The sequence below is a fragment of the Mustela nigripes genome, chromosome 2 (genome assembly GCF_022355385.1).
Source record: "Mustela nigripes isolate SB6536 chromosome 2, MUSNIG.SB6536, whole genome shotgun sequence".
Lineage (NCBI taxonomy): Eukaryota > Metazoa > Chordata > Mammalia > Carnivora > Mustelidae > Mustela > Mustela nigripes.
In genome coordinates, this window is record NC_081558.1 from 60,054,068 (window position 1) to 60,075,173 (window position 21,106).

The 21,106-nt window shown below is 41.8% G+C and overlaps 1 protein-coding gene across 1 annotated transcript; it reads right to left on the reverse strand.

Annotated features, from left to right (window-relative positions):
• Window positions 1-15,470: 15,470 nt before the first annotated feature.
• Window positions 15,471-19,190, reverse strand: RPL14 (ribosomal protein L14). The gene is made up of 6 exons (XM_059390486.1): window positions 19,085-19,190; window positions 18,492-18,593; window positions 17,850-17,944; window positions 16,160-16,259; window positions 16,012-16,065; window positions 15,471-15,802 (listed from the first exon to the last, which is right to left on the reverse strand). Exons 1-6 carry the CDS (start codon window positions 19,085-19,087, stop codon window positions 15,524-15,526), a joined length of 633 nt encoding a protein of 210 aa, XP_059246469.1. The 5' UTR covers window positions 19,088-19,190; the 3' UTR covers window positions 15,471-15,523.
• Window positions 19,191-21,106: the final 1,916 nt, after the last annotated feature.

The window sequence follows — 21,106 nt, forward strand, 5'->3', positions numbered from 1 at the left end:
CTATGCTTAGCTAAAGCATCTGTTTGCAATTGTACCTCAACAGAGGTAGCCTCTAGGATAAATATGACTAAGGGATGAAACCAATAAGAAGACCTTTGAGTGGTCCAGCCTTAATAATATCCTGATTACAGAGGATCACTGGCAAGTGAGAAAACTTGTCAAGAGATAAGGGGAGTCCCCCATGGATCATTCAATCCATTCATAAAGAAAGTGGGGTCATCCATTATCTCCACAAGTCCATAGTTAATCCTATGGAATGCGGTATGCTGGCTTTTAGGCAATTTCATTATTCCAGTTGTTTCATCTTGTGCCGGTGGGGTCTGCTAATATCCCCACAAAACAGTAAGATCGACTAAAGAAGCTATTGTGCAACTTCTCTGAAGTTTACCTCAAATTGTTTACCTTAGGTAAACAAACATTTAAATACAATCAAATCTAGAATTCAACATCCATAAAGGTGTGTTATTAAAACATAATTTTTCTCTCTAAAATAACCCTCATTTACAGAGATAGCAAATCAGGACTAATTCACTTGTGAAACAAGTCCAATTTTAACAAACTTGGCCTATTATTTACATAAGCTCAGCAAGAACAGTTGAGTGTGATCATATAGATCTTTTAGAATCTTCTTTGCTGGAACTTCTTATAAGGAATCTCTAGGTTGAACTTTTAGTAGCCTCTCCGGGCCAGAAGCCAAGCCCTGTACTTGCCATCAGGCATGCCTGCTACCTGTTGATTTGGGCGAGTTCCTCTTCTGAGTCTCCGCACCTACCAAGGAGTGACATTCTTTACTCACCTGGTGAGGCTGCTGGGAACTCTGTAAGCAAGGTATCAGGCCAACAGTCCCAAGGGGCTTTATGGCTCCAGGTTTCATAAAGTCAACCTTAGTTTTTTTAAACTGTCTGCTACTATCTGAGTCTTTTCAAATATGACATCTCAGTCAAAGCCTTGGTAAAATAACCAGTTTCCAATGGTGTCCTGTTAAAGGAGAACAGAACAGATTCTGATTGAACTTATGCAAATGACTGATTACCATGGAAGAATGAATACTTACTGAGACCTTTTGGTTTCAGAGGGTTCAGATAGAGAGAAAAGCTTGAATGCTTTGAACACTTTTACAAATGAGCACTTTTACATCTCTATAAGTTACAGATAACTTAAGGAAAAGTATCCCTAGTCTGGAAGAGCAAACATTAGAGAGAACCAGCAATGTTTAAAGTAAGATAAAACATTAAGAGACACAACACTATAATCTTTTAGTTCATTTAGTCCCATGTTACTAATTCTGGTGAATGCAGCTTTAGTCAGTTTTGGAAATTCTTACCCATTTCAGTTTTAGGATTTTCAAGTATATCAAATATCTGTATTTGTCCTGAAAGTCCTTTATAGGAATCTCCTTGAAGATAAAACTCATTTTACAAGAGAATTAAAACAATTATAAATGACAAAAACTCAGAATGGATTTGGTTAGAGCTAAAGAGACACGGGAGTTTACAATGTAGCTGCAAGGAAATCAGGTTATTTCTGAGATACATAACATTTCCATAATTACAGTATCAAGCAGTGATCTCTCAAAACATTAAAACTTTAGGAAGTGCGTAGAATCTCTAGAATAGTTATAGTATTTTCCCAAATGTAATCCAAGGTTTATCATTAGTTCAGTAGTACTTCATGAGCAACTTCACATACCAAGGAAAAGCCTGAGTTAAAGAGATTTACAATTTAAATCCTGTCAACATTTGCTAAAATTTTATGACGTTTTAAAGCACATATGCTTAAATATAATTAGGGATGTTGACACCTGATAAAACTGAACATAGAAACTGGTTTTTCTGGGCAGGCAAAGAGAAAACCATTTACATTTTCTTAACAGCAGATCAATTGATCTAAGAAAACACTGTCCTTTTGAACAGAGACAATTTCAGTCTTGTACCAATGTACCTTTAAAACCCATTCATTTAGTCCATCTTAGTCCGTCCTGACCATAGCTAAAATTCCTTTTCTGAAGATTTCCCTTCACAAACCTTCTACAACTTTCCTTTGCATTCAGGTTTTGTCCCAAGCCATTTCCTTCTAAACGACCATCTCATTTAGGACAGAATTACCTTCCTTTACCTTCAACAAAATGTATTCCCATTCCTTAAATCTTTCTTACATATCTCCTACTTTCCTACATACAGAGTTTCCTTTTATTTCCATCAGTCTTAGTTACACTAAGCAGAACTTTGTATTCTTAGAAACACCTTTAGTTATTAACCAATTGTGAACTGCTACAACAGAATTCTTCAGGTGGCAAATTTATGCATCAGTTAAGTGGCAAACAAGTTTACCAACAGATTTAAATACTCTTAGTTTCTTTGCAGTAAGAAGTCAAAAAGCACAAACCTACATCCAGTAATTAACGACTTAGCATTTTATCCTGTTTGGTTAAGACCTAGATGTCCACAATTCAATTCCATTTGTCATCCAAGCAAAACTTTAAAACTTTCAGGTTACCAAAGACTTTGAAAGCTACTTCAGCAATTACCCATTAGAACTTTGAGACAGACAATTAACCATCAGTTTAGTTATTTCTTTGCTAACAAATTTTAATAAATAACACGAGCTTATTTGACCTTCAGTAAACTTCGAAGTTTCACATTTACTGCTGATAACTTAAAAGACAGGTCTTATCTTAATTAAACCAACAAACTTAACTTAGTTCCAACACTGATTTACGTTCCACCTGGACCCACTCCACTTTTAATGTTTACCTGAGACATGGTTGGGAAGATCTGGAGTGGGGGTGTGTTAGGTCCAGGGAGTGCTCTTCTTGCTCCTTGACAGTGAAGAGAGAAGGAGCTGTGGTGCATGATCTAGAGGCCAGTCATACAGGCTGCACACACGTTGGTACAGAAACACGTAAGGGTGAAACAGAAGAAACAAAGCACCGCCAGGAGGCAGAGAAAATATTCCCGGTTTTAGAGCTCATAAGGCCCAACAGAGGAGCAGACACCATGCTTTCCCATCAGCCAGGGGGGAGGGGTTAGGCAGTTCAAGTCAGGCCAGAGAACACAGGGAAACTTCCCCGAAACAAAGAGAGTTTCGGCAGTTGCTTGGGAATATTCCTTATAGTCTTTGTCTCGAGTTAGACCAACCCCAGTTGGCTCCAGTTATAGCCATTAACACGGGAAGTGAGTGAGGGAGAAGCCCCCACATCTATTAGGAGTAACAGAGAGAAATAAAGCCAGAGTCCCCTTTGCTAGGGATGGCCCAGCAACCTGGGTTTACTAGAAGAAGGCTTATTTACGTAATTATCATCCAATATGTCAGGAGGAAATTTACTAGCTGACTCATTGAATCTGGTTTTAGCTCTTAATACCTATCTCTTATATTCCCTCCCGATATGTATGATGTTGCAGACAAGGGGTGGGGGATCTTTCAGGTGCTGTCCTGCTCGCGTCCCTCGTGGGAACTTAGGAGCGTCTTAGCTAAGGTCTATCCGTATAAACCCCGGTCCAGGCTACTCCATGGAGTAGATGACCGTTATGCCGTATGACGCTCCGCGAGACTCAGGGTGCAGCCCACTCAGACTCCGTAGCCGATGCGGTGGAGCCACACAAACACATTCATACAGTCAGGCATTCCTCAGATTCAAATGGGTTAGACACCCTCCCCTTAAACAGAATGTAACCTTCATGACCAGTACAAGGAACATATATCCACATTTAAAGACATAACATGGAGACATACATGAAGACATACATTGTTGGCCCCCGAGGTGGGACTTGAACCCACGATCTCTGCGAGGCCCTGCCGGCCCGAGGTGGGACTCGAACCCACGATCTCTGCGAGGCCCTGCCGGCCCCCGAGGTGGGACTCGAACCCACGATCTCTGCGAGGTCCTGCCGGCCCCCGAGGTGGGACTCGAACCCCCGATCTCTGAGAAGCCGTTCCCGCCGGGCACGAGGGACGTCTCCGTCGGCCCACTGGCAACCCTATAGCGCGTCCGCCAGGGCGTATTTGCCAGTCACCGCCCTGGGACTCTAACCCAGGAATACAGAAAGGACAAGACACACAGCCAGGACATAAGAACAAAGTATACGAAAAACATAGAGACAAAAGACAAAGCTGGCTTTCTTACCGATCGGTTGCAGCGACCCGTTGACCAGTTGTCTGGTGGGCTTGAAGGGGAGATCTCGGTGGGACCTCCAAATGAAATGCCAATAGAGTATTACCCCCACCTTAAAAGACCACCACCAGAGACGTGAGTCAAAGCCAATCAGCAAGGGTTGTTTATTGCAGGTTCGAACCTGGACCTCTGCGCCGCTCTTTGCCGATAACGCCAAGAGGTCCAGAGCTGGGTCGGTGCAGGATTTTTATAGACAGATACAGACAAGTTTCGGGTGGGGCTGAACTGATTGATTGATAGTTTGAACAGGCATACTTGGTGTCAGTGGATTGGGTCAGGGGACCCGCGTGCGAAAGCAGACAAAGCAATCTTACAGAAGCAGAACTGGCCGGTTAGCCCATGCATGCGAAAAAAGCACTATCAGGATATTGAAGGCCTGGTTACTATCAAGTAAAGACAATTGGGAGTCTCCTGGTGGAGCGGATGAAGGGGGGGGGTGCAAGGCGCCAGCTTTTGCTTTGTCCTCAGCCAGCCTCCTGCTCCTTCACAGGGGTGCCTGGGTGGCTCAGTCAGTTAAGTGTGGCGGATTTTGACTTAGGTCATGATACCAGTGTCCTGGGATCCAGCCTCCCATCAGACTTCCTGCTCATAGGGGAGTGAGCTTCTCCTTCTCCATCTGCCATTCCCCCAGCTCATGTTCTCTCTCTCTTAAATAAATAAATAATTTTTTTTAAAAATACAACTAGAATTTTTCACAAATCTAGAGCAATCCTAAAATGTGTATGGAACCACAAAAGACGCCAAATAGCCAAAGTAATACTGAAAAAGAAGAGCAAAGCAGGAGGCATCAATTCCAGACTTCAAGCTATATTACAAAGCTGTAGTCATCAGACAGTATGGTAGTAGCACAAAAACAGACACATAGATCAATGGAACAGAATAGAAAACCCCAAATCGGGCCCACAACTCTATAGTCAACTAAACTTCGACAAAGCAGGAAAAAATATCCAATGGAAAAAAAGCCTCTTCAATAAATGGTGTGGAGAGAACTGGACAGCCACATGTAGAAGAATGAAAGGACCACTTTCTTATGCCATACACAAAAATAAATTCAAAATGAATGAAAGACCTACATGTAAGGCAGGAGGAGAACACAGGCAGCAACCTCTCCAAGCTCGGCTGCAACAACTTTTTTTTTTTTTTTTTTTAGATTTTATTTATTTATTTGACAGAGAGAGAACAGAGAGAGAGGGAACACAACAGGGAAAGAGGGAGAAGCAGGCTTCCTGTGGAGTAAGAAGCCCAGTTCGAGGCTCGATCCCAGGACCCTAGGATCATGACCTAAGCCAAAGGCAGAAGCCCAGCGACTGTGCCACGGAAGCACCCCAGCTGCAACAACTTCTTACTAGATACATCACTGGAGGCAAGGGAAACCAAAGCAAAAATGAACTATTGGGACATCATTAAGATAAAAATCTTTTGCACAACAAAGGAATTAAATGACAAAACTAAAAGGCAGCCTACAGAATGGGAGAAGATATTTACAAATGACATATCTAACAAAGGGCTAGAATCTAAAATCTATAAAGAACTTATCAAACTCAACACCCAAAAAACAAGTAACCTTGTTAAGAAATGGGCAGAAATCATGAATAGACTTTTTTCCATAGAATACATCCAGATGGCTAACAGACCCGTAAAAAGATGCTCAACGTCACTCATCATCAGGGAAATTCAAATCAAAGCCACAATGAGCTACCACCTCACACCTGTCAGAATGACTAAAATGAACAAGTCAGGAAACAACAGATGTTGGGGAGGATGTGGAGTAAAGGGAACCCTCTTACACTGTTGGTGGGAATGCTAACTAATGCAGCCACTCTGAAGAACAGTATGGAGATTCCTCAAAAAGTTAAAAATAGAACTATCCTACAATCCAGCAATTGCACTACTTAAAGAATACAAAATGCCAAAAGAATACAAAAATACAGATTCGAAGGGACACATGCACCCTAATGTTTATAGTAGCCTTAACAATAATAGCCAAACTATAGAAAGAGCCCAAATGTCCATTGATTGGGTATCCATCGAATGGGCAAAAGAAGACATGGCATATATGTACAAGGGAATATGACTCAGACATCAAAAAGAATGAAATCTTGCCATTTGCAATGACGTGGATGGAGCTGGAGTACATTATGCTAAGTGAAATAAGTCAGAGGAAGACAAATACTATATGATTTCACACATATGTGGAATTTAAGAAACAAAACAGATAAACATACGGGAAGGGGGAAGAAAGGAGAGGGAAGCAAGCCATAAGAGATTCTTGACAATGGAGAACAAACCAAGGACTGATGGAGGGAAGTGGATGGGGGATGGGGTAGATGGGTGATAGAGATAAAGGAGGGCACTTGTGATGAGCACTAGGTGTTGTATGTAAGTGATGAATTGCTGAATTCTACTTCTGAAACCATTATTGCCCAGTATGTTAACTACCTAGAATTTAAATAAAAATTTGATAGGAAAAGTAGAATAGCTGACACTTGAAGAAGTCTTCCCTTTTTTTTTTTTTCAACATTTTATTTATTTATTTGATAGAGAGAGCACAAACAGGGAGAGCTAACAGAGGGAGAGGGAGAAACAGGCTCCCCGTTGAGCAGGGAGACCCATGCTGCCCCATGCAGGACTGGATCCCAAGACCCTGGGATCATGAACTGAGCTGAAGACAGATGCTTAACTAACTGAACCACCCAAGTCTCCCAGAGAAGTCTTTTCTGATGTCCTACGTGATGGTCTTCCGGACTCCCCTCGCCTACCCCAGTAACAGTGCTTACTACACTGCTGACATTGGCTTTCTCAGTGTCATTCTTCCAAGTAGACTGTGAGCTTTTTTAATAGGCACTCTAAAAATATTTACTAAATGAATCAACTTGTTTCATCTCTTAGTTTATTCTGAAAATAGGAATATTGTGAAAAGGAAATGAGATTTGTGTGAAGTGGCTGGAACAAAGAAGTGAATAGATTCTGGTTCCTAAATCTGCTTTTACTAACAGTACTTAGTCCATGTAAGGGCAGTGGAGGATGTTCTACAATGTTCTAAAAGAAAACCATTTTGAATCTAAAACCCTAAAGAGCTGAACTATTATATAGACACAAGATGTAATACTGTGATGCAATAAAGAAATATTTATTTGGTCTTCTTCCCCAGTTTCTGGCATAAAATTCCTAAAACCTATGTAATTTCTTGAGAAATAGGGATGATAGGAGCATCTTCTGTTAAAACATTTCATCTTTCTCCCTGGTTCCTAACATAGGAAGCTTCTAAAACCCTTTGAATCTCGGGGGGTAGTAAAAGTGTCATTTTGCGGGGTGCTTGGGTGGCTCAGTGGATTACAGCCTCTGCCTTCAGCTCAGGTCATGATCCCAGGGTCCTGGGATGGAGCCCCACATCGGGCTCTCTGCTTAGCAGGAAGCCTGCCTCCCCCTTTCTTTTTGCCTGCCTCTCTGCCTACCTGTGATCTCTGTCAAATAAATAAATTTTTAAAAATCTTAAAAAAAAAAAAAAAAGAGTGTCGTTTTGCATGCTAATGGAAGCTGGTGGCTGGGGTCCTAGAGAGCTTCAGGAATAGAGAGGGGTTGGTCGCCAGAGGAACCAGCCATGTGACTAGAAATTTCGCCCCCATCCCCTGGACTGGAGAGAGGCTGGAGATTGAGTTGATCACCAGTGGTCCATGACTTAATCAATTATGCCTACATAATCATTATGCCTACATAATGATTCTCTATTAAAAACACTAATGGGTTGGGGGCCGTTTAGAGAGCTTCCAGGCTGGTGAACACATCAAGGTGCTGGTGAGGTGACGAGCTGGAGAGGGCACATGCACTCCTTGCCCTTCCCTCACACCTCAGCAGTTCTTCCATTTGGCTGCTCCTGAGTTGTATCCCCAAAATAAGCTGTTAATAGTAAGGAAAGTGTTTTCCTGAGTTCTGCAAGCCATTCCTAAGTTATTAAACCTGAGGAGGGGTCATGGGAGCTCCAACATATAGCTGGATAGTCAGAATTGCAGGAGTTGGACTTGCAATCAGTATCTCAAGTGGGGCAGACCTCTTAAGGTGTGGGCATCGACTGTAACTCTGGGCAGTACCAGAAGTAAATTGATTTCAGGACACCTGGGTGGCTCAGACAGCTAAGCATCTGACTCTTGGTCTCAGCTCAGGTCTTGATCTTAGGGTCATTAGTTCAAGTCCCGCACTGGGCTCCATGCTGGGCATAGAGCCTACTTAAAGGAAAAAAAAAAAAAAAGAACTAACCTGATTGTAGGATACCCAGTTGGTGTCCAGAGAGTTAGAAATTGGCTGATGTATGGAAAAAAAAAAAAAAAAACCTCATGTTTGCTATCAGAAATGCTGTAATAAGAAATAATTCAAATGTACAAGGGAAATTAAGAGTATTTTCAGACAAGCAAGTATTCAGAAAGCTCATCACTCATGAATGCTAACTAAAAGAAATACTGGAGGATGCAGTCCATGAAAATTAAAAAAAAAAAAAGATATATTCATGAATCTAAAAGGAAGAGGTGGGACAGAGGCAGCAGTGGTAAACCGAGCAATTAAATTAAATATATTTTGCCTCTTTAATTAATTAATTAGCTATTTAATTAATTTAAGTAGGCTCCACATCCAGCATGAAGCCCAATGTGGGACTTGAACTCACAACCCTGAGATCAAGAGTTGAGCTAATTGACTGCTTAACTAACTGAGCCACGCAGGTGCCTCATGTTGCCTCTTTAAATATTGTTCAGTGAGGGTGGGTAAAAGATATAGATAATCTTTAATTAATAAATACAGTTTAATTTTGTGGATGAACAGTAACAGAAATAGAAGATATGTGACTTCCAAACCAATTCAAGAAACAGAGGATGAAAATGTAGGGGAGGGGGAATACACCAGAGGTCAGCAAGTAGAAAACAGAGATGACAGAAGTCTAATTATAGGGCACATAAATGGCTTGCACTGATGTATGGACAGACTCAGATTAAAAAACAGTTGTAATCTATTCATGTGACACAGCAGAAAGAAAAAGAAATGACACGGTGACACTGAAAATAAAAGGATAGAAAAAGATCTATCAAATGATTGCTGACAAAATGAAAGCAGGTATGACGATATCAACATCTGAAAAAACAACTTGAGGAAGAAAGTATTAAAAGAGAAACACTTGGGCACCTGGGTGGCTCAGCTGGCTAGGCAACTGCCTTTGGATCAGGTCATGATCCCGGAGTCTCAGAATGGAGTCCTGCATCAGGCTCCCGGCACCACGGGAAGTCTGCTTCTCCCTCTGACCTCTCCCCTTACATGCTCTCTCTCACTGTCTCTCTCAAATAAATAAAATCTTTTTTTTTTAAAGATTTTATTTATTTATTTGACAGACAGAGATCACAAGTAGGCAGAGAGGCAGGCAGAGAGAGAGAGAGGGAAGCAGGCTCCCTGCTGAGCAGAGAGCCCGAAGCGGGACTCGATCCTAGGACCCTGAGATCATGACCCGAGCCGAAGGCAGCGGCTTAACCCACTAAGCCACCCAGGCACCCCTCAAATAAATAAAATCTTAAAAAAAAGAGAGAGAGAGAGAGACTTGTATTGGGAAAAAAGCTAATCACATGAAGGTCTAATTACAGCTGATCTTTATGTCTCTAACATCATTTTAATATATGTAAAGCAAAAACCTGATAGAAATATAATGAACAAATCCATACTTATAAACAGAGTTTTAACACAACTCTCTCAAAATCAAATAACCAAAAATACATGATATGAAGAATTTAAATAATTTAAATAAACATTTGAGTAACAATTAGTAGAATTGATAAAACTAAAATCAGGATTAACTATTATCAGAATTGATACAGACTCTTATTCTTTTGCATACCAGTTATAGGATTTGGTTTTTTTTTTAGATTTTATTTATTTATCTGACACAGAGAGAAAGAGAGTGAACAAGCACAAGCAAGAGGAGGAGCAGACAGAGGGGGAAGCAGGCTTCCCAATGAGAAGTGGTACTCAATCCCAGGACCCTGGGATCATGACCTGCCAAAGGCAGCTGCTTAACTGACTGAGCCACTCAGGTGCCCTTGTTTTATACAGAAGTATGGAATGAGGTCTTCCTTTCCAAAAATGGTCTTGAGGGTCTTGTAACGCTCAGGTACCTGAGGTAAGACTTTGTGGGTTCTCGACAGGGTTGGTAATCTTCAAGATATTTATTTGAAGGAGTGGCAAGAAAATACATTTGAAAGAAGTTGCAGTGTTGGGGTGCCTGGGTAGCTCAGTGGGTTAAAGCCTCTGCCTTTGGCTCAGGTCATGAGCTCAGGGTCCTGGGATCGAGCCCCGCATTGGGCTCTCTGCTCAGTGGAGAGCCTACTTCCTCTTCTCTCTCTGTCTGCTTATCCACCTACGTGTGATCTCTGTCAAAAAAATAAATAAAATCTTAAAAAAAAAAAAGTTGCAGTGTTTACCCATTAAAACATCTAAAAATCTATTGTTTTTCCGAGACTAACTTCACCTACTGAGATAGAGTGCTATTTTATTATGAGAAGCTGTCTACATGATCATCTGCATACATAATCCACTAGGGGCACCTGCCTGGCTAGGTTGGTAAAGCTTGACTCTTGGTCTCAGGGGTGTCAGTTCGAGTCCTACATTGGGCATAGAGATTACTTTTTAATAAGTCAATAAAAACCTAAGAAAACCGGGGCACCTGGGTGGCTCAGTGGGTTAAACCGCTGCCTTCAGCTCAGGTCATGATCTCAGGGTCCTGGGATCGAGTCCCGCATCGGGCTCTCTGCTCAACAGGGAGCCTGCTTCCTCCTCTCTCTCTCTGCCTCTCTGCCTACTTGTGATCTCTCTCTGTCAAATAAATAAATAAAATCTTTAAAAAAAAAAAAAAAAGAACCCAAAAATGACAAAACAAAACACCAATGGAAAAAAAAAACCTAAGAAAACCAACTAAAAAAAATCTCTTAGAACTAGTAAAGAAGGTCAGTGGTGTGGCAATTCATAGCACTTTAATATCCATTAATGTCTAATTTTAAAAGGTTCCAGTTCAAAATTACTGGGGAAAACTGAGATACATACAAATTCTGAAAAGAGTGTAAGACCTGAGTAATTGGGAGATATACCATGTTCCTGGATGGAAGTCAGTATTGCAGGGACATGGCAGGCCCCCACCCCCACCAGATCTATAAATGCAATGCAATCCTAAAATCACAATGGGACTTAGGTAACTAGACAAACAAATTCTAAAATTTATCTGAAAGTGAGGGGCATCTGGGTGGCTCGGTGGGTTGAGGTTCCAGCTCTTGGTTTCAGCTCAGTCATGATCTCATGCATGGGACCGAGCCCTGCAGTGGCTCCACGCTCGACAGGGAGTCTGCTTGAAATTCTTTCCCTCTGCCCCTCACCCAGCTCACACACAGGCACTCCCTCTCTCTCTAAAATGAATGGATAAATCTTAAAAAAAAAAAAAAAAAAAAAAAGGCAAAATTTATCTGAAAGTGAAACTGCAAATGTGTAAGGTTACTAAAGGAAAAAAATTTAAGATAACTCTAAGGATCTCCCTTAATAGCTAAACAGAATGTAAAACTAGGATAATCAATGCTATGTTGGACCAGAAAAGTGCAAGTTAACATACTACTTTTTACATTGGATTGGCAGAAATGTAGGCTATCAGGAGTTCAAGATTGTGAGGCAGGAATGTCTTCATTCAATGCTGATAGAAGTAAATTAATAGAGCAAGGTTACTAGATTGGTATAACCTACCGACGGAGTGATTTAAAAACACATCCAATCTTCAACCCAGCGAGCGCACTGACTGATAATGTGCCTCAAGTAAAAATGACTCATTAAGAAGGAAGAATGTGCAAGGATATTCAGAGAAGTACTGTTTAAATTGGCACTATCCTTAAAGTCTATCAATAGAAATCAAATAAACTTCCACAATGAACTTCAATAGGTCATACAAACATTCACTCTAGGGATTATTATGCAGAAGATAAATAGGTAGATAAATAGGTGCTGACTAGATAAGATTTCCAGATGTATTAAAAGAAAAAAGTTGCAGAATACACAGAGTAAGATTTGTGTTCAAAACATGCAAACTCTGTCTATTGTAAATGTATGATGAATGTCTGCAAGGACATACACAGTGGTTTCCTTTGCAAGATACCATAATTGTAGTAGAGATAATCAAGGGGCCCTTTAATCTCAATTCCAATATTTTATTACAATGTAGATGTATTCATGGTTTATTCTGGATAAAAAAAAGTTCAGCTAGCTGGTGGACCTAGGTACTAGGTACTAAAACATACCAACAGATGAGGGGTAAAGAAACATGAAGTAGAGAAAATAGAATTCAAGACAAATTCTTGTGGGGTGTCACAGTTGGGAGATACTGATTACCTGGAAATTGGAGGCTGCTGAAGAGGCAGAGGCTCTCTGAAAAGCAAACTATCCAATAGTCTAATTTTGCCTAGAGGACCCGTTTATCTCAACATAATTCAACCCAAATACGGAGTACCTAATGTGTGAAAAAAACTGTTAGGTGTTGGGGATATGAACCTCATCCTCATTCTACCCCATTTGAGCCTCGCCACAACGTAAGGCGGGATATCAGGATCCCTGTCTTTAGATGAGGCTTATGTGAATTGTAAGAATGAGCTACGTCTGCATGACAGGACTGAAACTTGGATCTGACTCTGAAATCAGTATTATTCTCTCCTAATGCCATCCTCCCCAAGCTGAAAGTGTGCAGTCCTCTATAATCAGAGTGGATTATTATGTGCCTGTGTATTTTAATAACTTCCTGGTCTCTTCCATCCCCCAATCCAATTCCAACTATGCTGCCAGATGGATTTTCCTGAGGACTAAAACTTAGCTCACCTATCTTTATTCTCTGGCCCCACCTATAGTATTTCCTACTCCTTCCCAAGGGCCTTAAACCTCTGTCACCTTCCTGTGAGTCCTCTAGACAGGAATTTCCAATTTCTGCTGTTGCACATTGCAGTACCGACTAGGTGCAGCGTAAATGAAGCTTCCACCTTGAAGCTTGCTCTGCCTCTTGGCGTTAAATTCTCATCCTTGGAGCACAGAAAGCACATGTATTGGAGGGTAAGAGCCTTTCAGATCAATGGCAATCTGACAGCAGCACTCCCCTCTCCACCATGAGCAATTTCAAACCTGCATTTTCTGCAAATCTACATTCCCTCATTCCCCTTTCTTAGCATATAACCTTGTTTTCTAACTGCAGAAATTCAGAGATCAGAGAGCTCAAATATAAGACTGGTATGAAGGTTGGGATTGTGGTGGACTGGCTAGAGACCCCAAAACGAGGTGACAGGTTAGTGTTAGGATTCATGTGTGCAACAAGCCACTGAGCAATTTTCTGACCGTGGAACTACAAATTTAGCTTCTAAACCCACTTCTTTTTCCTCCTCATGCAAAGGTTACCAATCCCTCCTCTCTTTTCTAGGCTCCATTCTGTCCGCTTTCCTCAAAACCTGAATTCCTTTCCAATTTGCTGCCTTTCCAAAATCAATTCCAAAACCCAATGGAGTGCCCATTACTCCAACTTTACCAAACCAAAACCTCCAAACTCCATGTAATATTTCTCCTTCCCTCACTGCCCTCTTCCCCCTTTTTTTTTTCCCTAAAGATTTTATTTATTTGACACAGAGACAGCTGAGAGAGGGAACAAGCAGGAGTGGGTGAGGGAGAAGCAGGCTTCCCACTGATCAGGGAGCCCCATGCAGGGTTCAATTCCAGGACCCTGGGATCATGACCTGAGCTGAAGGCAGATGCCTGAGGACTAAGCCACCCAGGCGCCCCCCTTCCCTCATCTTGACAATAACCAACACATTTTCTGTGGCTTCCACATTTGCTTCCTGATTTCCCCTCTCACCACCACTTAACAAATCTGTTTTTATCTCCAGGCAATCTTGAGCAACTGCTCACATAGCCATGAACCCCAAATCTGTTTTTAAGAGCTGTGTCACAACTACCACAGATACTGCTATGAACCAGTCACTCTGCTGCCTGATTCACTTCCTTACTCCATGAAGCAAACCACATAGGAAGAAACCAGGCTTGAACTTAGGAACATACCTAAACCACACAGCACTTGAGCAGCATAGCCAGAACCTGAATCCAAGTTGTCAGCATCCATTATCTACCAGACTACCTGATTAAGTCTGTGCGGTGCCTTTAACTCATCCCTGGAGTAAACTTGCTTCAGCTCTCTTCTTCCACAATGAACCAAAAGTACAAACCAGAAACAGCACATTTGGCTTTCTTACTACTTGTCTTCCAACCCAACCCATTAAAGCCTACTAAATGGCAGCACTACGGTTTCTTGGTTTGGACTGTCAAGGTGAGGAATACCGCAAAACCTTTATCATCTTTGACCCTCCCAGCATTGTTCCCTTGATTCAGTCCAACAGCATGACCTAAATCTGAAGGATCACTGTTTGGAAATGCTCAATGGCTTGTTGCACTCATGAATCTAACACTAACCTGCCATGTTGTTCTGGGATCTCTCTAGCCAGTTCACATTTACAACCTTCATTACCAGCCTTCTTGCAACTTGTAGCTTAAGATCCCCATTTACCTTGTTAACTCCCCACTTCTGGAAAGGCCAGGTAACCACAAACTGCCTTCATTTCCCCTATCTAAACCTATTAGATCACCTATCAACTATTCATAAACCTATTAGTATCAAGCATTTTGTCCCCATGAGTCCCAGTGAGGCTCAGAAGCCAGCTTTTGGTTAGAAATAATAGGGAATAGGGGCGACTGGGTGGTTCAGTGGGTTAAAGCCTCTGCCTTGGGCTCGGGTCATGATCCCAGGGTCCTGGGATTGAGCCCTGCATCAGGCTCCCTGCTCAGCAGGGAGCCCGCTTCCCCCCCCTCTCTACTTGTGATCTGTTTGTCAAATAAATAAAATCTTAAAAAAAAATAATAGGGGATAATAACAGTAACTAATTACCATACCATAATATATTTTGTTTACTTGTCTTGGTTTCCTACAGTGTATTTTCTAAAAAAAATTAGAAAACTCTTAAGCATCAAAAGCTGCTGGAATGTATTTATAGGAAGTATATTTATAAAAGGAGAAAAACTCACTGGGAGCTCTAAATGATCCATTTCCCATGAGCACACTAGTTACGATTTTATGATGGCTTTATACTGACCCTGGACAGACTAGGGCTAAAGAACCAATTCTCTAACGATAACATTAACAATCCTAGCAATCTGCTCCATAATCCCGACCCTGGCCAAAGACTTTACGTCACAGATCAAGTGCACTCGCCAGCATGTCAAAAACAACCTTTATTACTTGTCTTTTAAAGGCTCTTATGGTTTCTATGCTTTCTTGCCAGATGCCTTTGGAGCAGGCGCTTTCTGGGCTGGAGCTTTCTGACCTTTCTGAGCCTTTGGAGGTGCTGCCTTCTGGCCTGCAGCTTTTGGGGCAGGAACCTTCTGGGCTGGAGCCTTCTTGCCCGCAGCAGCCATCTTTTTGGCTGGAACCTTCGCAGCAGCTGCTGCAGCTGCACCCTTAGTAGCCAGTGCTTTTTTAGGAGAAGCTTTCAGGAGAGCTGCTTTCTGTAGCTTCCGAACTTCAAGCTTGATTATTCTGTTCCTCTGAAAAATATCAATATATTAATTATGTATGCACACAAAAAACTATTTTGCTGTTCATCCTGTATGTTCAGAATGCACATGAAAGGAAACAAACTTTATGTCAAAAACCCCTATGAATTCAAGTGTAGTCTACCAAACTTGGGCAGACAGAATTCTCAGACAAATTTGGGGTAAGAATATAAAAATCTTGTAATAATTTAAAAACTTACCATTTTCTTTGCCTTCATGACTTTATAACGATCAAAATCAGTCATCTTAGCTTTCTGTTAAAAATAAAGTAAATAAATAATTGCTCATACCACCTATCACCCCTCCAAAAAAGAAAAGGTCACAATTCAAATGACCCAACGCCATTACCCTTTCTCTGGCTTCAATCTTCTTGGCCCATCTCGTGGCTGCCCATTTTGTATTGATATCTGCCTTCTCCCAGGCTTGTCGGACATACTTCTGGCGGGCACTGGGAAAGAGCCAAGATCAGATTAAGGAATCAGCTTTGAAGCCACATAGATCCAAGGACAGCTTTGAGCCCCCTGAAAGCACAATTTATACCCCCTAAGTTAAAAAGCATCAGCAAACGATGCCAAAAACACCCTTCCCATTCATTATACTTCCAACTCTAGGTTGACAACATACACCACATATCTTGTGTTTTACTAACTTGAACGCTGTTCACTAAACCAGGAAGTCTCATAATCCCAAACAAGATTTTATTTATTTGAAAGAGTAAGAGAACACAGAGGGAGAAACAGAGTTCAACACGGGGCTCGATCCCAGGACCCTGAGATCTCGACCTGAACCGAAGGCAGACACTTAACTGAATGAGCCACCCAGGTGCCCCTGATTTTTAAAATAAGCTCTAGGTCCAAATATGGGGCTTGAACTCACAACTCCCCAAGATCAAGAGTTACATGCTCTATTGCCTGTGGCAGCCAGGAGCTCCTCAAATATACCCTTTTTTTTAAAAAAAAAAAAAATTTTTTTTTAATTTATTTGACAGACAGAGATCACAAATAGGCAGAGAGGCAGGCAGAGAGAGAGAGGAAGGAAAGCAGGATCCTTGCTGAGCAGAGAGCCCGATGTGGGGCTCGATCCCAGGACCCTGGGATCATGACCTGAGCCGAAAGCAGAGGCTTTAACCCACTGAGCCACTCAGGCGCCCCTCGAATACACCATTTTAATAAAAAATGCAAACCAGCTCATTTTCTCTATTTAAAAATCATCTCTGATCTTGTATATAACATCACTCTACTGCACTGGATATACAGGAAGCAATTTCCTTTACATAAAGGATGATGTAATACTAATCCTCATGCCTGCTGTACAACGCTAAAAAAGATGTGGTCAAACACCACATCTAATTATAACCATTTTGAAGTTCCTTTCAAATTTCAAGTATCAAAACCCTGCACGTTTAAAAAATAAACCACCAGTACACATACCAACACGTTCTACTGTGACTGCCACTGTAGCTCAAACAGCCCAAGAGTAACCACCACAGCGTTTTAACTTCCATAATTCACATCACATCAAGAAAGAATCACTACTGATTTCCTCAATTCCCCATAAGGAACTGGGAATAGAATTTCCTTAGGAGCTGTCAAAACTAGACAACATAAGTCAAATACTTAATAACTGCCACACACTAGAAACTCAACTGATGAAAGCTAATATTGTGAGAGAAAATAATTAGTATTTTTGTTCTGAAGCTAAAGAGGACTAAAAGTATGTTTGGGAGACCAGAATTCCTTAGGGAAGTCTTTGTTGTGTAAATCCTGAAATACTGCGGGAAAAAGGACGGCAAATCTGGATAAAGATGAAGCCAGAAAACTGGCAGGGTGGAAGATAATCACAGAACATTTAAAAAGTAAACAATGGCCCCCCATTTCTATACTGAAAATCCCTCTTCTGAATTGCTCTTCCTCTTCAACGCTGCATACTCCCTTCTCAAGAAACAAACAAGAGAGCAAAAACAGTTTTGAATTAAACTAAGCAGATTTTTGCTAAGCAAGAAAAGCTGGGAGAGGGGCATTGGTTGGTGGATAGTTACCTGTGAGGGAATTTGAGGATGAAGTCAGTGAGCTGCATGCACTTGAAAGGCATAGCCTGTCTCCTCACCTGAGTGCAAGGTCCGTCAACCAAAGCCTAGAACAAGTAAGATAAAAAAATTTCAGTGCAGAACAAAGCAGCAACTCAAGCACATTGTCTGTGTATTTATCCTTCCAGAATCACCAAATCTCGGCTACTTAAATGCTTTAAAGAAAGATGAAACTATTATTAGTAGTGTACCCTATAACCTAACTACATGGACCTTACTGGGCAATTTCTAAGTCTTTAATTCTTATGTTTCCAACAATAGCACACAAGGGCACTGAGAGCTATATGCCTGGCTTTATTCGGAACTCAGTTCCCGTGTATGAACGCCTTTGAAGTCCCCCAATGTTTCAACCCATAATTAGTAAAAGGTCTGGTTAGGTTAATTGGCAAAGTTAATACTCAAACTCAGTGATACTGGCCAGCTCGAGCCTGTGCTTGAAATCCCCATTTTGCACAGCCTGTCTCCTCTATGGTAAAAAATACCCTACTACCCTTAACAGTCCTACTTTAGAGGGCCGCTGGGAAAAGTACCATTACCATCTATGCTGCTTATCAGTCATTAGCATGTGAAATCGACACTTTTCCTTACACTTACCCTGTTCTGGTCAATAACATCTACAATTGCGACCAGCTTCCCGGCATGAGGCCCAAAGGAGACGTAGGCCACCCGGCCAACCTCCACGAAACGCCTGAAAACCTAAAATCGAGAAGAAGGGATAGAGTGAGACTTCTAAAGTTTTGCAGGCAGTGTAACTATGTATAGCGAGAAAGAACGTAGGGAGTACACGCCCAAGTGCCAAGGGACGACCTGATAGATGGGCAAAATACGCAGAGCCAGCAGCGGCAAAAGCCGCGTTCCCGCTAGCCTTCAGGCATATGGAGCCTCCAAAGACCCAGTCTGATTGGGCCCCGGTACACCCCGGGTGTCTCCAGCTTTCCAGCTCTGGCGGTCACGGCGCGCTCCCGAGGCCCAAGGCGTGCCGGGCCTGCATGGCCTGCATGGCCCTCCACGCGCTCGCCCGCCGCAAGCCCGGAGAGCTCCTAAACTCCGTGCTCCACCCGCCCAGGGACCCTCACCGCACGCTACCTAAGACCCGATGGGGGTCGTTCCAAGCTTTCGTTCCCCCTACCAGGCGGAAGTGGAGCAGCATGGCCTCCAGACCAGGAGCCCCAAACAGCAATACTCACCATGTTGGCGGCGTTGGGCGAGAAGGGAGAAGGCCCGCTCGATCGTGCGCATGTGTAGCAGGGCGCCCCGCCCCTTCAAGTAACGAGCTGCCTACGTGGGCACCTATTGGTTGGGGTCATACGTGCATACGCACACGCATGCTCACTGGGAAAACAGGGCGGGAGTGTGTCGGAAGTTTTCTGCCCTTTTCTAAAGGCTAGTAGTGAGAGTAGCTTCTGTGATACGCCGGGTATAGCGGGAGGCCGGTTATCTTTTACGACTTTAGGGTGAGGAGGAGCACACCTTTAATTGTAACTCTGTCCACATTCCATTTTTCTTTTAACATTCTTCCATTTTTCCTTCCGTTACTAAGTATTTTCAGAATCTTGTCTAAATGTTATTCATGGCTTAGTATTACATTTTTTTCCTCTAAGTGATCCTGCAATTCTGTTAACATTTTATTTTAAAGTAATTCAGACTTACAGAAAAGTTGCAAAACTAGTACAAATAATTGCCTTAAATGCTTTTCTTAGATTCCCCAAATACTAACACTATTTACTTTTTTATTGAGAGAGAGAGACGCAGAGGGAATTTATTTATTGAGAGAGAGAGGCAGAGGGAGAAAGAATCTTAAACAGGCTCCACACCCAGTGCAGAGCCTGACATGGGGCTTGATCGTATGATCCTGAAATCATGACCTGAGCTGAAATCAAGAGTCGGATGCTTAATTGACTAAGCTGCCAAGGCACCTCTCCCCAAACGTTAACATTTTATGTTTGCTTTATTGTTCTATCATTTTTTTCTGAATCATTTGAGAAGATTCCTTTATCTCTAAATAGCACTTGTGTGCTATTTCCTAAAAGTGGACATTATCTTACATAATCAGTACAAAGATCAAAATTAGGAAAATTATACTAACATAATTTATCATTTATGCTGTAGTTTTATTCAGATGTTATCAGTTGTCCCACTTACATCCTTTTGTGCAAATAAAAATTTTGTTTCCTGGTTCATAATCTAATAGAGGATTATAAATTGGAAGCTTCATATCTAGTCTTAAAATCTATAATAGTTCCTACATCTTTGTCTTTCATAATACTGACATTTTATAATACAGGCTAATTGGTTTGTAGACTTTCTCTCAACATTGACTTGTTTCCCCCATGATCAGATTCAGATTATGCATTTTTGGTAGAAATGCTATGCCCTTGATACAAAACATAAGAATACATACATAGGATATCTCATTGCTTAAATATATAGTGTTACCTTTCATTGCTGGATTAAGGCGATCATTGTACTGGCAATCCCCAAATGTCTTTCAGTCCTTTCCTCTAAGCTCTATGCCAATATTTTCCAAGACTGTTCTACCAGCCTCCTAAATGACCTGCTTTCTCTATTGCCTCCTTTAATCCATTCTCTGCTCATCAAACAGAGGGATCTTTTATTTTATTTTTAAAGATTTTATTTATTTATTTGACAGAGATCACAAGTAGGCAGGGAAGCAGGCAGAGAGAGAGAGAGAGAGGAGGAAGCAGGCTCCCCGCTGAGCAGAGAGACCGATTTGGGGCTCCATCCCAGGACCCTGGGATCATGACCTGAGCCAAAGGCAGAGGCTTTAACCCACTGAGCAAACCAGGCGCCCCCAGAGGGATCTTTTAAAAAGAATGTCAGATAACACCTCTTCGTTGTTAAGTCACATTGTTAAGTAACATCACTTCATTGGTTTTCTACAGTATTTAAAATAAAATTTAGGGGCCCCTGGGTGGCTCAGTTATTAAGCCTTCAGCTCAAGTCAAGATCCTGAGGTCCTGAGATCCAGCCTGCTCCCTGCTAGGCAAGCAAGTCTGTTTCTCCCTCTCATTCTGCCCCTCCCCCAACTTGCACTCATATGCTCTGTCTCTCAAATAAATAAAATCTTAAAAAATAACAATAATAAAATCTAAATTTCTTACTGTAGCCTACAAGGCCCTGCATCATATGCTCCTATATTCAAACACACCTGTGCCATTCCTCCTTTCCCATCCTTATTGTGCCTCAGC

Coding starts and splice junctions, on each gene's coding strand:
- RPL14 (XM_059390486.1), bottom strand. Junction 17,945..18,491: donor ATGTTATTGACCAGAACAGG/GTAAGTGTAAGG, acceptor TACTTGTTCTAG/GCTTTGGTTGACGGACCTTG. Junction 15,803..16,011: donor TCATGAAGGCAAAGAAAATG/GTAAGTTTTTAA, acceptor GATATTTTTCAG/AGGAACAGAATAATCAAGCT.